Raw genomic sequence first — 15,697 nt, 5'->3', positions numbered from 1 at the left:
TGCAACTCAAGTTCTGTCATTCGTGGTTCAATGCAAAAAAACAAACAAAAAAAGCAACTTTCCATTAACCTTACCGACATTAAAAAACAAACATTGTTTTGATTCAAAAGCATCACAATGTTTCAGACAAAAATAACTATTCAATGTGTTAAAATTGCATCCACCAATTCATTTTCATGGACATTAAATAAGATAAAAATGCCCTTATTCTCCCACTGAAGTCTTAAGCACAAGCACACTGTTCATTCCCCACCTGACAACTTCTCCATTTACCTCAAATCAGACACAACGATGATTATTTTAAATTAGCGTGAGATAAATATTAGATTAAGTCATCAGGGGATTGTTTTTCACGATGGGAGTTCCACAATAGAAGACGCTTGTCCAAATAAATACAAACGACTGAATTTGAAACGTGACATTTTTTACTAAAGTGGCTTCCTGGCACTCAGTTTGTATTTTTTTTTTAAATGTCTGACAATACCACTTGGCTATATTTATTGATTTATTTAGTTACAATGGCTGCGCGTCTCGTTTCATTCTCACCTTTGAAACCATCACTCGGTCAGTGGTTTGGACAGGCAGACGCTGCTTCACTGGATCCTCTCCCTTGCCCTCTTTTCCCCCCCGTTGTGTGCGGACTATAAAAATAAGCAACAATAAGCACTGAAAACAATTTCATGCAACCATTCAAACATCTATTTGTTCCACAATCACAGTATAATAGCGCACGTCACTCCCATTCAAACCTGAATTTGTGTGCCCAGGCTGGCAAACAATGCCACTCCACACCAGGCTTTTCAGCTTTGACGGAGATGAGCCCCGGTGGAATCGGATGGTAAGTGAACAGACGTGTAACCATTTCAAAGTGCTTGTGCAGTTTCATTTTTTGGGTCCCTAAAGGCAGCTCTTTGTGAACAATCTGAGAATGTCAGGCAAACACACTCAATAAAAGCAAAGAGCAGAAGAGGAAAGAGATAAGAGGTCAAATTGGAAACTTTTATTTATTTTTACAAATACTTTTGTTTTGTTTGTTTTTTTTAACCCACAACATGTAAATGCATCAGAACAAAGCCCCGTGTCACACAGCCACACACTTCAAATACATTTGTAGAGGGAAGTGAGTTAAAGAAAACACCCACAGTCTGAAGATGAGATCTGAAATGTTGCAGGAACCACCACAGCGGTGGTCTTAATATAAATGAGAAGCTTTTTGTAAGCGCTGAAAATGTTTCAGTGGGAATATTTTCCACCGTGGTGGGTATTTCAGACAACCTTGTGTCTACCCACCACTGCTCCTCAATCACGATGGGGCCTGACCAGACAGATCAATGAGAGAAGGGCACTGGTGATTCAACAACTGCTGCTGTGGCATACACGCCCTAATTGGATGGTACACGAGTGTTTTACTGAATACTGGGCCTGTTTTTCAACATGCACAATCAATGGCTTGTTCTCCGCTGACTCCTCTGCTCACACAGCTCTAATCAGATAGTAAACTCTGCGCTTGAAGCTTCTGGATGATTGCATATTTCCTGTGTCACACTGCTTTAATTAAGCATCAAATACAATTACGCTCCATTCATCACTCTACAAATGCAATGATATCATATTTTACTGTTAGTCGAATTTCCCAGAGGAACCCACCCGAGGGATTAATAAAGTTCTATCTTATCTTAGATACCAAAGGTGGGAACATTCAAGAGGGCTTTTAGATCACTTGCTAACACTCTTTAAATCTCACACATTTAACACCTGGCATTAACAGATTACACGGTTCAAAAATGATAGGAGTCAGCTCAAAGTATAGAATCACAATGAGCTTTTTCACATTCGGGTTATAATGCAAATTGAAAGTGTGACAGCTCTGACAGATTTAATGCTCCCTCCAACGGATAAAAGATGTGAATCTGTCACAGCGCAGCTAAAACCAGTCTAGACAATGCTGAGGAGAAGGAGAGAACAGAAAGGTACATTTTCCTGTGGCCTGTAGTGATATTTTTGCCATTTTTGCACGCGTCTCTTTTGGAAATGTCCACGTTCTCTTAAACACAACGGAATTAATACTAAAAGCATCTGCAGCACCATTTTCCAGAAAGCATATCCTTTTAGGTCAAAAACATTCACAAATCTTGTTGCGAGTCGTTTCATGAAGGATTTAGTTTTTCTCCTACTGAACATTTTCTCCTGAAGAGCCACGCAGTCAAACAAAAACAAAAAGCAGGTACTCGTCCGCACATTGGTGCTGGATCATATTAAGCTACTCGAATTTGTTTGCATGGCAGATTTTTTTAATATTAGGTTATTTCGCAGCAAAAGCAACCTGCTTTAGAAAACAAGTCATTTTGTTTTGGAGGTTATTATTAAGTGTATTTAAATAAACAATCCACTTTAAACAAAAATGAGCCAACTTTTAAATTAGCCTAAATCTTACCGAGTGTCGGATGTGCTTCGCTGCACAGGTCAATGAGGAAGCATACCACATTATGTATAATTATGGACTCGAGGCACACTGTTCGTGACAGTATTTTTCTGCATCAATAAAGAAGAAAATACGGACACTCGGTAATAATTATGAGCAAACACCTGGTCAGTTTCATGAATATTATTAACTCTTATTCTCTTCCATTAGTTGAGCAGCATCCGAGACCATTTTTAATTATGCGTTTCCAACTCAAACCTCAGTGTCTTTGCAGTACAGATCTACATCCCCGAACAAAGAAAAGGTTGGGATAATATTTAGTATGCATGTATCACTGCGCGGTCTTACATCTTACAAATAATCATCAATAATTTTAAGCACTCGCAGTATATCGATGTGGAGGAATAGATATACAGACAGACGTTACCCTCGCCGTCATCTCATGCTGTACTTTATGTTTTCTCTACATTTGCCAGTCACTGAAAGCATGCAGATAGCCAACATTACAGGCTTAACTGATGAGGGCACCATTAATGTTTACATCCTGTCACAGATAAGAGCCTTTAGTAACAGGTGAATGAATGACTCTTACTATACAGTTTCTGGAATGATTTCTGGAAAGAGCATTTTTCAGATGTACATTATTTGACATTTTAAGCATCACAGGGCAAGTGCCATCTACTTCCATCCTATTTAAGAGACACTTTTACAGCCATTATCTGTGAAACTGGCCAACAAGCATTAAAGACACGTCGAAGATGAATAAATAGCACTACAGTCCAGAGCAACCATACATAAAACTTCATTGTGAAAGGTCTCTTTAAAATCTGCTTTTCACTCATCTCGTGTGTTCCCATCTGCAGTTAATGCACTTTTTAAAAGAACAGCTTCTGATTCCATGTCATATTCTATCCAAATACCATCACTTCTTTAAAAGTGTTATCAGTATGATGCCAACCATAATGGAATCACAGTCAGATGGGTATAGATTTTTGCTGTGCCATAGCACAATACAACCGTCATTTGTCTGCGTCAAATTAACAGACAGTCTGAGGGGGACACTGATGCACACAGGAGGAAACACTTCCTGTTGATGCAGCTGTATTTTAACAGAGGTTGATGGAGGTCTGAGCTTAATTAAATCTCTTTTTTAATTCTCATTGATTCATAAAGCGAATATTCAGTTTAGATTCGGTATCCGCCAATTATCTGTAAGCCATATAGCGACCGTGGTAAAAATCAATCATTCTCTCTTGTTTCAAAGTGCTCTTAATTAACATGCGCACATACACACACAAACGCATGCACTCTTTTGGTTAGATAGTGGACTCTTAAATTATCTGATAAAAATCTCATTTGATGTGATCAAAATTAGCTTTGGGTATAGAAAACCTTTTTACTCGCGGACATGCGGAACATCCACTTTATCCTATTCTAATCTATCTTAGTAATGTTTGTCAGTGCAATTACATTTAAAGTAGTGCAGTGTTTAATGTCTTATTAAGACCCCCTCACCCACCTACCCATTTTGCAAAACAAATTCTATTTAGAATTTAGTGTTAACTTTTTAAAGTGCTTTCAAGGCCCCTTTAATTCCTAAAAAATAAGTACTTACTAACTGGTTTTATTCCTGTTACAACAGCACATGACTGAAAACATTATTGAGCACAATGCAATGAGGGAGAAGTTTACACCCAAATTTTTTTGCTTTGAGCGGATCATAAACAGAAAGCGTCCTACAGACCTCAGCTGGTTTCATTCACCAAGCGTGAACCATTGATGCCACGATAAGTGACACGGCTGGGGCGGACCAGCACACCGTGGCCGGGTCGACAGCTGAAGTAGCGACGGCCGCCCACTGAGCCGTCATTCTTGCCCTTGGGGCTTCGGAGCTCCAGACCCAGCCAAAGGCCTGGGGCAAAGTCTGCTGTGCCCAGGTAACGGATGATTGCCATCTCATTGGCGCTGCTCAGCAGGACCTGCATGCCCACGTGGAGGTGGACCTGCCCATCAGAGCTTGGAGAGGGACTTGAGCCTGCGGTGCTTCCAGGAATACTTCCACTGCCCCCACTGAGGGTGCTCCAACGCCGGCGGTGAGGATTGGAACGACTCCTATTTTATTTTATTTTTGTTTTGTTTGTGGAAACAGCAAAAAAAATACAGTAAGAAAGATTTATGAGAAAAGGCAGGCAGTGTGACAGAATAAATCATAAGCAAACAGGAGATTCATGGGAGCTTTGTGTTTGAGGGATTGATTCTCAGTTTCCTGCTCTTGCTCATTATAACCACAATCATGCACTGGCCATTTAAAAGAACCTTTTGCTGACTAATACCACTGCTTCTTATCAGTATTGATTCAGTCATTGCTGCAGGGGATTCGGATAAAGCTGGAAAGCTTGGGGAGGAAATAATACGAGGAATATGCAGGAAAGGCAGACACACCTGGTAACGGGGCTTCTTCTGTTCGTCTCCTTCGGAGTGGCGATGGCCGATGATGTGCTGAAACTGCGACGAATTGTCCCTGCACGGCAAAAACAGGAGTCAATTGCTTCAACACAAACACACAGAATAATAAATGCAAAGTCACATTTAGTGTAGTTCAAAGGTTGTAATGAAGGCAGAATTCTTACCACTTAGAGGATGACTGAGGCGCGAGGAAGTGAGCTCTGAAAGGCAATCAACAGATCCATGGATTCTGCAAAAAGAAGCAGGCAACTGATTTTTCCCAGAATGAGACAACCTTTGGAGTTTATAAAAACAATTTTCATTAAATGGGCCCCAATTTGCTTGTTTCCAGCTCCTTAATTTTATTCTTGGACCCTACTAGGGTGGCATTGCGTGATTCACAATTTAAAAACATTCCTTATTTATCTTGCAGTGATGCTTGATGTAGCCCCCTTCCCCCAGAGCTGTTTTAGCCCTTCTCCCTTTGAGGGCACTATCCTTTTAAAGCCCACTTTGTCCCTCATAAACAGAAAAACAGCAGGCTGGTGGAGCCAGTGACAGAAAACTAAATGATGTGATCATTCAGGAACACTAAAGCATACAAAGAGCCAATCTAGATCCGGAAACAGAAACAAATTAGCAACCATGTTGTTGCACTGACACAGATGGTAGAGTTTCAGCTGTGTGGTGGTAAGCATTTATACACTACGTGGACAAAAGTACTGAGTACTGATACATTACAGCTACATGGAAAGCCACGGCATGAAGCTCCCAGCTCTGGTGCTGATGTTAATGCCAGAGGATGTTTGGAGCTCTGCAGCTAATATGCGCCTCCACACTCTGCAACCCAACTGTAATGTTGTGTTTTCCAACACTTCAGGGCTCAGTTGTTGTGGTTCCTTAACTTCCATTTTGCAGTGTTACTATTTTTTTGGAACACCTAGTAGGGAAGAAATTTCCCAACCTGAATTGTTGCTAAAAAATTCAGCGATCTCTTTAGGGCGACCTTTTCTTTCCTAGCTGTATGGCTAGGTGCTTCATTTTAAACACCTGCCCATATGTTGTACTCTACTGCTGCTCCGTGTAAATCTATAGTCAAGTGTAAAACTCACTTGGCTGACACTGTTTGTGTGTAGAAGAAGTATAACTTACAGGTGGCAAAATGGCTTTTTAACCTTTTTTGGGGAGAAAGTCACCAAACTTCTGAAGTGTTTCTAAATCAGGTTTGATTTCCATAAATGTGTTTTCTATATCCCTGTGGCCAAAGAAAAATGATGAGGCTTCCTCCACATTCATTTAGATACTGATTTCAATATAACTACACAGAGAAAAGTGGTAAAAATTGCTTCTTGAAGGACTTTGGTGGGGCTTTTTGTGTCTGAAATTAGTATAAAAGGATATTCGCTCTCGTTGCCATCAGACAGATCAAGACACTTGGCTAATTGGGGTTTACTTGTACATGCTGACCTCATTATTTGAAACTTGGCAATGTTTATTGTGGGCATACACGACTGTAACAGTGTATAAATTACATCAAATTCGAAAAAAAAATATCAGGATCTAACTGGTTATATTCAGATGTAAGCACACATTCAGTTTAGTGGGTGTGCTTTTGATGGCCACCTCTGTCAAAACGAGTTGAATGGGGAAAGAAAATAAAAATAAAAACAGGCTTTGGCTGCCTGACACGATAAACTACCTTGCTTATTAAGATTGTCTTAAGCAACTATATAATAACAGCCATAATAACACTTATAAAGGCATTCAAATATTGGAAGCTATTAAACATCAGTGTGCCAAACAGCACATGAGCAAAACAGGAAAATGGAAAAGTGTGTGAGGAGGGATGGGGGGGGTGTCTTCCTAATGGATTGTGATAGCTGCTGACAGGAAAAAGAAAGGAGGAGGAGAAGCAACTTCCTGGATGGAGACAAAGTGATATTCTTGATTTGACAGCAGGAAAGCATGTGCTTAGCTGAGCACACTTTGTACCCTGGAGTTAATTAGGGAGGAAAAAAGTAAAGTAAAAGAAAATTAATAAAAGATGACAAGGAAAAAAAACAGCAGCTGGAATCCCTCCCAAAAAAACAAAACAAAAAACAGCTTTTAAATGGAAGAAATAAGCAAAAAAAACCATCAAATCCTGAATGGTAGATCTGCATAGAGATGAAGCATAAGTGGCATTTACTCCCAGAAAGAAAGGTTAAATGTGTTAATTTAATCACCAGTCCATGAGTTCTCACCGCTCCTTTACAATAAACATGTTTAGTATTTCCAATGCCAGCTGCTTTTTAGGGTGTAATGGCTTTTATCAAGTTGTGACACACATAATACACTTGACACACTGTGCTAATAATGAGCCATCCAATAAAAAGGTCAACAGCTTTTATTCAATTTGCAAAAAAAGAAAGAAAAAGAAGTAAACACAAAACAATGCATGCAGTAAATAACTCAGTGGTTTGTGTGTATGTATGCCAGGGAGCATATCTTCTGTATAATAATTAGGCCTCCAGTGGAATTTGCCTTTGTTCTGCACTCCACTGTACTTATATGCTGCTTTTTAACAACAGCAGCTCCACAAAGGGCTGTACATTTTTCCCTTACACACACTTACGCTCTCAGGAGGGAGTAATTAAACTTTTTCCCTAACGATTTCCAAGATGATTCAGGAAACAATTATTGTGCGATATTCTGTTTTTACAAGGATGCTCTTATTTTGTCTCGTATCATAAACTCAGGGCACTCCCTTTCTTTAGAGCATGTGTTGATCCAGATATATCACTGCTCAAAACAAACTAAGGGAACACTTGATCATCACAATACAACACAGAGTCAGTTACACTTCAGGGAAATCAGTCTGTCCAGTTAGCGTAACCCATAATGAATCAATTTCACCTACTTTGGTGCAAACAGAAGCGACTGCGGAGGCAACAACAGGACAATAGCCCAAAAAGGAATGGCTGTGCAGGTGGTGACTACAGACCATTGTCCTCTTCTCATCTTTCCTGATTGATTTTTCCTAGTGTCCTTGTTATTACAGGTGTGAGACAGTACCTGCAGCTCATTCAGGTTGCACAGATAGTGCAGCTCCGGGCAGTTTGCTGTGTCTCGCTGCACAGTCTCACTGTGCGAAGAGGAACAGAGGAAGCCCGAGAAGTTGACCTCCTGCAGTTGACTCCTGCATGTTTTCTGACCAAACTGTCACACTCAGACTCCGTGAGCACGGCATGAGAAACCAATTTCCTTAAGTGGGAACTGTGCCCCACGTCTTGCAGCTCAAACAGCACTTATGAGACAGCACAACTGGCAGATCCAACACTAATACCCCGCTCTTTTCATAGATGAGAGCAGCTTCACACTGTGCACATGTTTCACACACATGAAAGAGACTATATGGTAAGATCATCATTTGACACTGGGTCAGTGATGGTCCGGGGAGGCATCAATGGTCACACAGACTTCCACATTAGCCAACAGCTCCCCGACTGCTGTTAACGATGAAATCCTCAGAGCTTGTAGGCAGTTTCTGGAATATAAAGGGACTCAAGCTACTGAGCAGCCCTCACATTCCCTAGTCCTGAATCCCAATGAGAATCTCTGGAACATCATGTATCAATAAATCAATAAATAGTATAACAGAATGTCCAGGAGCTCACTGATACCCTAATCCAGGTCTGGGAGGAGATTATAATATAGAATTAAAACACAGCTCAGCAACAAAAAGCAGAGGACTTCAACTAATGAGACTGTGGTTTGTGATCCTCGTAAAACAAAAAGTAACCAGAGAATCAATATTTTTAGACACAGCAGACTTACTTTCATATGAAAAAAGAGAGAAAAAACAACACAGTTGGAGTTATAGTGGCCTTGCTGACAAAAAGCCATTCATTATCACATCATAGGAAATATCAACACAGTGATAGATTCTGCAGTCTTTGCCGCTCCCTCCCTGAAGCCCAAACTCACTCAATACACGTCTAATTCATCATTTCAACATCAACCTTTTTTTTCATAATCGACCTTTATCCTGTTTTCTGTGTGTAAAAGTTATTTGTAAAAAATATTTTTTATGAATAAAGATAAACTGAGAATCTAAATGAAAACAGTTTGCAGCAGTTTTGACTCCCATCTGTCAAACTGAGTTCTATCGTTTACGCTCTCCGTCTCTGCCAAATATTAAAACATAAAACTTTTCTTTTCCATCCCCACAGTGCAGAGAGGTAGCTGATGGGTGAGATCATTTGAACAGCAATCCCACACTTTGTTCCATAACTTTAAAGACAATCAGGGGTACGAGAACAAACAACTCCAAAAGCTCATCAAACATTAGGATAAAACCATGTAGTCACAAAACAACTGACTTTGAAGTGAAGATTAAACATGTCACGCTGCTTATCCGACAGTAAAAACAATGCAATGTACTCCACCACAACTACATTCAGACAATATGGCCATTTGCACTTTAGCAGCATTCTTAAATATGACTTAGAAATAACTCGTGATCTCTGTTTGTTCCACTCAGCTGTAAAATATGGATTTAGCGTCAGAACGCATCACTAATAAAACCTGCCTCGCATTTAAATAAATGCAGCATTTTAAAGCGATGTCTCGTTTGTACATTCAACAAACTGGTGGGTAAATATAACCACCTTTATATATCCATTATCCATAATCAATATTTAAAAGCAGCGATGATGGCATCTGGCTCATTACTAGGTGAAACATTAAACAGAGAAGTCATGCAGGGAGAGGGCCTTGGGCTTCGCGTTTGACGACTCAGACTCGAGTTAATCACCAGTTCAGAGAAGCCCTGTTAGCTGCACAGAGGGCAAAATCAAATATGTCAGTACTTACACAAATGATACTGTCAAAGGAGCTCATTAGTGCACTCAAATGTATTGATGAAAGAAATGAAATGCAACCTCTGGGTTTCTGGGGTCTATTGCCAAATTCATACCATCAAATCTGCTCTCAAGTTTTTAATCATTTAGAAAAACATTCTTCTTTGACAAATCTGTTTTTAGTCCTCGAATGACCACTGGCAAAAACCAAAAAGGGACCGTTAATCTTGAGAAGAAAAGCTACCTTAAAGATTCCAGACTCACCTCTGAACGCGAGACGGAGGAGCAAAGACTCCATGTTTTGGTGGGCAGGTGAAGTACCTCACTCCTCCCACTGACCCGTCATTTTTACCGCTCGGCTTGTCCAGTTCGATGCCCAACCAGAGTCCTGCACAGAGACCGGAAATCAACAGTGTCAAGAGGCATATTAATAAATGAGCAACACACCTTACAATAAAAACACAATTTTAGACTGGCGACACCAAATGACTTCTTAAAAAATGACTGAATGACCTTTTACCAGATATAAGCTTCTCTCTCTGGCTGCCCCTGAGGCTGCTTCTGCTGGAGTTGGTTACTCGGCTCCTGTTACAGACGCTTTCCTAAAAATCAAATGTTCTTGCTTCCTGTGGTTCAAATACAATTATTTACAGTAGCCAAGGTTTCTCCAAGAAGGATATTTGGTTTCCAAGTGTTTCTTTAATTTGCTTTTAGCATTATTTAACTCAACCCAACATCAGTCTACTGCCCAGTGGCATTCTTGGCTCAGCTGACGCCATAAAACAGGGAGCTTTACAGTAAGTCCTCCTGGTTTTGTGTGATTTTATCTCCACACAAATCCATCTTCCTGAGGATGTCCGACTTGTACAAATGTGATAAAATAAGATTTTGTTATTTCATTTTAATAGCTATAATGATAATAATATTTAACTGACAAAATCACTACACCTAGCTCACAGTACACCATTTGGGAACAATATATTGGAAAACTCTAAATAGGAGAGTTTGCCCTAAATTAGGACATTCGGCAGAGGCGATATTTCACTTCCATCTCAGGCAGCTCCTAAATAAATAACTTTTTAGCTCTTAAACATTCAATCACTGTCCTGTAAAATGATGCAACTCCTCAATGTGAGCCAGAAAGTTCAGACAGTGTTTCTCCTTTCTCTTTACGAGGGCCTTAAGACACCTCGCAAGTGCCAGATGAAGGTATAGCCAGAATTCTAAAAATAAGTCAACCTGCTGTGAAGTATCCAGCAGCTGCTGTTGTTTTTAGTATGGAAGCGCAGCGCTCAGTGCAGTGAGATAACAACGCATCGCTAACACTGATTTAAGAGTATCAAAGGAAACTTAAGACTGAAACCCCTTCAAACGTGATCCTCGGTGCTGTGAGATACGTCACTATTTATTCATACATGACTAGTGCTGGGCCAGAACTACTACCTAAATATTAATGAATACTGTGAGCTGTTTTCTGTTTGGGTTTCAATGGCTTTTTGCTCAGCAACAGCTTCTTCAAATCTAATTTTTTTTGTCCGCCAAGTATCTTCAGTTGCACTCAAGGATTCCCTCTGCAATAAGTTGGGAATGAGAATGCAGCTGAGTTCATCCAAGGTGAAAGACAAGAGCATAACAGAGCTTCCCCAAAAGTTCAGCAATTCAAGGCAAAACTGCTCCATCTTGATTGGGTTCATTTATTCATGTTATTTCACTGTGAAACCCCAAAACTCTGGTTTTAATTTTTGAACAGGTGTTAGGTTTACACTCAACTCTTGTCCTTTCTTTGGTTGCGTTTCAATGAGTTTATCCCAAACTACTCACTAAAAATACCAGAATATCACTTCTATACAGGACAGGCACATTAAACAAAAGAAAACTGTGGTAACTTTAATTCTTTATGACTGCCCTGAAAACAGCAAAGTAAGGACAAACATGATTTATTAAAAGGATCATTAATATTTAAAGCTTTTAAGATTTCTTTGTTAAAGTTCTTTCCAAATTCAAGGTGTCATGTACCCAAAAAGTTTTTTCTACTTAATTCCATTATTTAATTCCAAGCACACGTTTTCCTCAGTATGCTATAATTCATTCATATACATGGATTCCAGTGTAGCAATGTTTACTGTTGTCGCCTGAAAGAAAAGAAAAGCTGCACAACATAAAGCACAATACCACTGCCACTGACTTAAGGTACTTTTTTAAGGAAATTCCACAATAATGAGACTTTTATCAACTGTCCTGTCTATATCCAATACACCCAAGTTATTGTAGTTTTGCATTTTCTAATTAGCTTTTATTTTCAATAAGGCATCCTTTGGAGTCACTGCAGTGATGTTTTGCATTTGACCCATGTCAAATAAAGCCAATTGTTTAAAAAAAACAAATAAATAAATAAATAAAAACCTTGACATTATATTTAAATCCAAAATCCAAAGCGAGCATCTCAACCTCTCCACCTAAACAGGCGGACTTGGCTTCTATAAAATGCGTCAGCTAATGCGTCGTGGCAGTGTCACCACACAACATCTTGCGCGCATCCTGGCCATGCCAGTCACCTTTGACACAGCGAAGGTATTTCGCACCACAGGAACAGTGATTGAGAATATTGATCATTGTTCACACTAATTTACATCTTACAATTTGTGAATAAAGCTGATGAGTTAATAAGCTGAGAAAGACATTTTTCTTAATAATATCAGAATGTGATTAATGTGCTTTGCAGCTGATGTGATAAATGCCAGCATCAAACGCTGAATAATAGCCTCATCATAACATCATCCACTGGTTAGTCCTGCTTTGAAGCCTCCATCCAGGGATGGGTTGGACTGAGAAACTAAGGACACTGTATGCTCAGCGACTTGTCACTTACAAATTAGCCACATTGTAAATCATGCTCTGCTTTATCATTTATTATGACGCTAACAGGTTTATAATTTAGAAGACGAACAATGAATGTTGTATTAAATGATATCTACCTTTAATAATTTTGCTGAACTGCGATCTCACAAAATACAAACTAAACCCATCTTTTATGTAGAGCACATGTGTTTGAGAAAATGTGTTCGACCTGGAGCAAAGTTGGTTTTTCCGTAGAACTGGACCACACCAGTTCTCTGACCGACCACCAGCACCCTCTCCCCGAGGCGCACCTCAGAGCCATCACACAGGGAGCTGCTACCTGAGGGGGTTCGGCTTCGAAAACCTGCGAGGAAGAGGAAAACCATTTGTTAGCTTTGATCATCATTTCTCTCAATTTCACGCGGCTGATTCTGCTTAATGATGGGAAATCATGAAATACAGTACTATGAGATTATTAGACCTGCAGTGGTGCCAGCAGAAGAGCGGAGGGCTGGTGAAGGTGTTATTCTGGGACTCGGGGAAACACGCTCCCTTCGTTGCCTGGCAGGAAGCCGTTGCCTGGGCAGCGGACGGGGTCGAGCGCCCGGTCCCTGTCTAGAGTCCAGGGAAGACGACGAAGAGGAGAGAGAGCGGGAGAGGATGCCTGTGGGTGCAATGCAGAAACAAGAAAATAAGAGAAGGAACCCCTCAAAAAAAATCTAATGAAATGGCCAAAGCAAACTCAATAGCTCACATTAATAATTAATTCACACCAAGACAGCCATACTGCCACACACACGCTACTCATATATCAAAATGGCTTATCAACTGTTGCATCTAGGCTTAGCTGGGACATTAGCTGTCTACATTATTATCCACTTTATCTAAAAATCACACGGCACCAAATGCCTGCTTCTCCTCTTAATAATGAATCCACCATCCCTCCATTTGGACCTATATCAGTAACTCTAATGCCACTGAGATAATGAAGCTCAGTCTATTATTCATTTTCCATTTTATTCTTTCAAGTGTGACAGTGCCTACAGCAGCAGGATCTTGGCAATTACCACTTTATTTTTTTATTTTTTTTTGCCTAAAAACTAAGCAGCAGCGTCACATCAATCTAAGGTAGCACACATCAAATGAGCTCAGTCTTCTGCAGTTGCATGTACCATTACCAAGCTCCAACTAAAGGGCAACATGCTAATCCCCGCCCAACACTGGGGAATGACATGGAAGACGAGGATGCCGGATTTCGCTCTTAAGAAGCTATTTGGACGCTGGACCTCATTAAGCTTTTAACTTTCACAGACCTTCACAGGCCATTAGTTCATTAAGTGCCCGACTCTTGGAAGCTAATTGATTAAATCAGTGCCAGAATGCTTTAAGAAGGGAAGATTCAGCTACAAAGTAATTGAAACCTGGAAAGAAATGTGAGAGAAACTTGTCAGCTTTTCCCAAAACTTGTTTTCAATTGTCAGCCTTGGGTAGTTTGTCTCAGCACTGATTTTAAAAAGAGAAAAAGAAAAGAAAAAGAAAAGACAGTTGTTGTTTCTGTCATTTCTGTGTGCATGCTTCATGCACAGAGAACACTGTATGGAGGAATTTATGCAGCACTTGCTTATGCATTATACACAATTGTTTATTAAAAGCATCGCTTTAATTCACATGGGCAGTACTTTGTTTAAAGAGACACTGACACAGATGGATTAGGATGCTGGATTCAAGTATTAAGGTGTACAGACACAGATGAGGAAGCGGGATTTGAACAATTCCCCCAGCTTCTGCTAAAGCTCAAATACATCCCCACACTACATTCTCAGATAGGAAGTGCATTAAAGCCAGCTCAGCTATAACTCCAGTACCTGTCTTTACGATTGAGGTGTCGCCCTCTGTGTCTTGATGAGGACCAGATGCACTTTTTTGATTATCAGGTGTGTTTTTAACAGAAGGAGACAAACCTTTCAACCCACACACACACAAAAGAGACACAAGAGCATTATTCATCAGATAGCAAGGTTGGTAAATAAAAGCCATATTGACAGCTGGAAATTGTAGTAAGATTGTCTAGTCAGACAGGTTAAATTGGCTGAACTAAGGAACCCATCAATCTGACTGAATAATCTGCACTGGTGTCACACTGTATCCGTTTAAGGGCGTGCCTCAGCAACCTGATTGCCAAAAAAAGCACTTATACTGAAAACAACATAGGTGGAACTTTGTCAACAAAGTCGGAGCTCTTTGCATGTAAAGCAGCCCTCCAAATGGACAAATGTCGGGTCAATTTGTGCAAACCCTGTGCAAAACACACGGGGTTGTAGTCTCAAGATCGACCGGTTGATATGCTCTTATCCAACCAAATTCTCATTTTTGGCTGCCAGTGTTACTTCCATGTGGAGAAAAGTGGTGCATCAATAGCCCACATTACTTCTGGCAGCAGGGCGAATAATCTACCGTCGCAAAAGGGAGAAGAAAAAAAAAAAGAAAAAGGCAGCGATGTTGAAACTGTGAACTTGCCAAAACTTGCTTAATTAGTGTTTAAATGAACTGAACGTGTACTCTGAGTCCGCTCCAAACAAACTGACACCAGCTGTCAATTAGTTTGCTGGTTGCTAGTGTGACTGCACTTTGTTCAAACAAATAACCAAAAAGTCAAGCGTGAACTTTTCCTCACCCACCCTCACCGATGGTAAATCAAGTGGTTGAAGAGTAGGTAAGATTTCAGTCGACCAAGATTTGGTTTTGTTGATTTGAGCCCTAGAAGGGCAGTTTATGAAGTCTAACAAATTACAGGAAATAAGGAGCATTTTAAATGAGGAGAATTTTAAATGAGGAGTCTATGAAGACACACAGTGCAGCACTGCGTTAAAGGCAGAGCCAAAAATGCTACACTGAAAAGATAAGGCGCGCGGAGGGAAGTGAAGAAATGCAAATACGGGACAGCATGACATTGCAGAGTATAAATGATACATGAATACTGAAGCTGACTTTTCATTTACTGCAACACACAATCAAATTATTTTTTTTAAAACAAACAAAAAACAGACAAACATGCTGAGACAAGCACTTGTGTGCACACAAAGGCCTAAATGACAGTGAACACCAAAGAACTTCAAAAGGAATCTTAGACCGATTCAACACAGAAAAACAG

The 15,697-nt window shown here is 40.1% G+C and overlaps 1 protein-coding gene across 2 annotated transcripts in view; it reads right to left on the bottom strand.

Annotated features, from left to right (window-relative positions):
• Nucleotides 1–990: 990 nt before the first annotated feature.
• Nucleotides 991–15,697, bottom strand: part of LOC308390139 (CAP-Gly domain-containing linker protein 4) — a 47,613-nt gene continuing 32,906 nt past the window's right edge. For both annotated transcript variants that reach the window (XM_080871841.1, XM_080871840.1), the window contains exons 10-15: nucleotides 13,028–13,210; nucleotides 12,776–12,910; nucleotides 9,973–10,096; nucleotides 5,053–5,117; nucleotides 4,865–4,943; nucleotides 991–4,534 (exon numbers count right to left, since the gene is read on the bottom strand). In XM_080871841.1, the coding sequence (XP_080727967.1) occupies nucleotides 4,168–4,534; nucleotides 4,865–4,943; nucleotides 5,053–5,117; nucleotides 9,973–10,096; nucleotides 12,776–12,910; nucleotides 13,028–13,210 (953 nt within the window). In that variant the 3' untranslated portion in view covers nucleotides 991–4,167. The remainder of the gene's footprint in view (nucleotides 4,535–4,864; nucleotides 4,944–5,052; nucleotides 5,118–9,972; nucleotides 10,097–12,775; nucleotides 12,911–13,027; nucleotides 13,211–15,697) is intronic.

The sequence above is a fragment of the Rhamphochromis sp. 'chilingali' genome, assembly GCF_963969265.1.
Source record: "Rhamphochromis sp. 'chilingali' genome assembly, chromosome: 21".
In the NCBI taxonomy this organism is placed as follows: domain Eukaryota; kingdom Metazoa; phylum Chordata; class Actinopteri; order Cichliformes; family Cichlidae; genus Rhamphochromis; species Rhamphochromis sp. 'chilingali'.
This window is presented reverse-complemented; position numbering and strand designations above follow the sequence as displayed.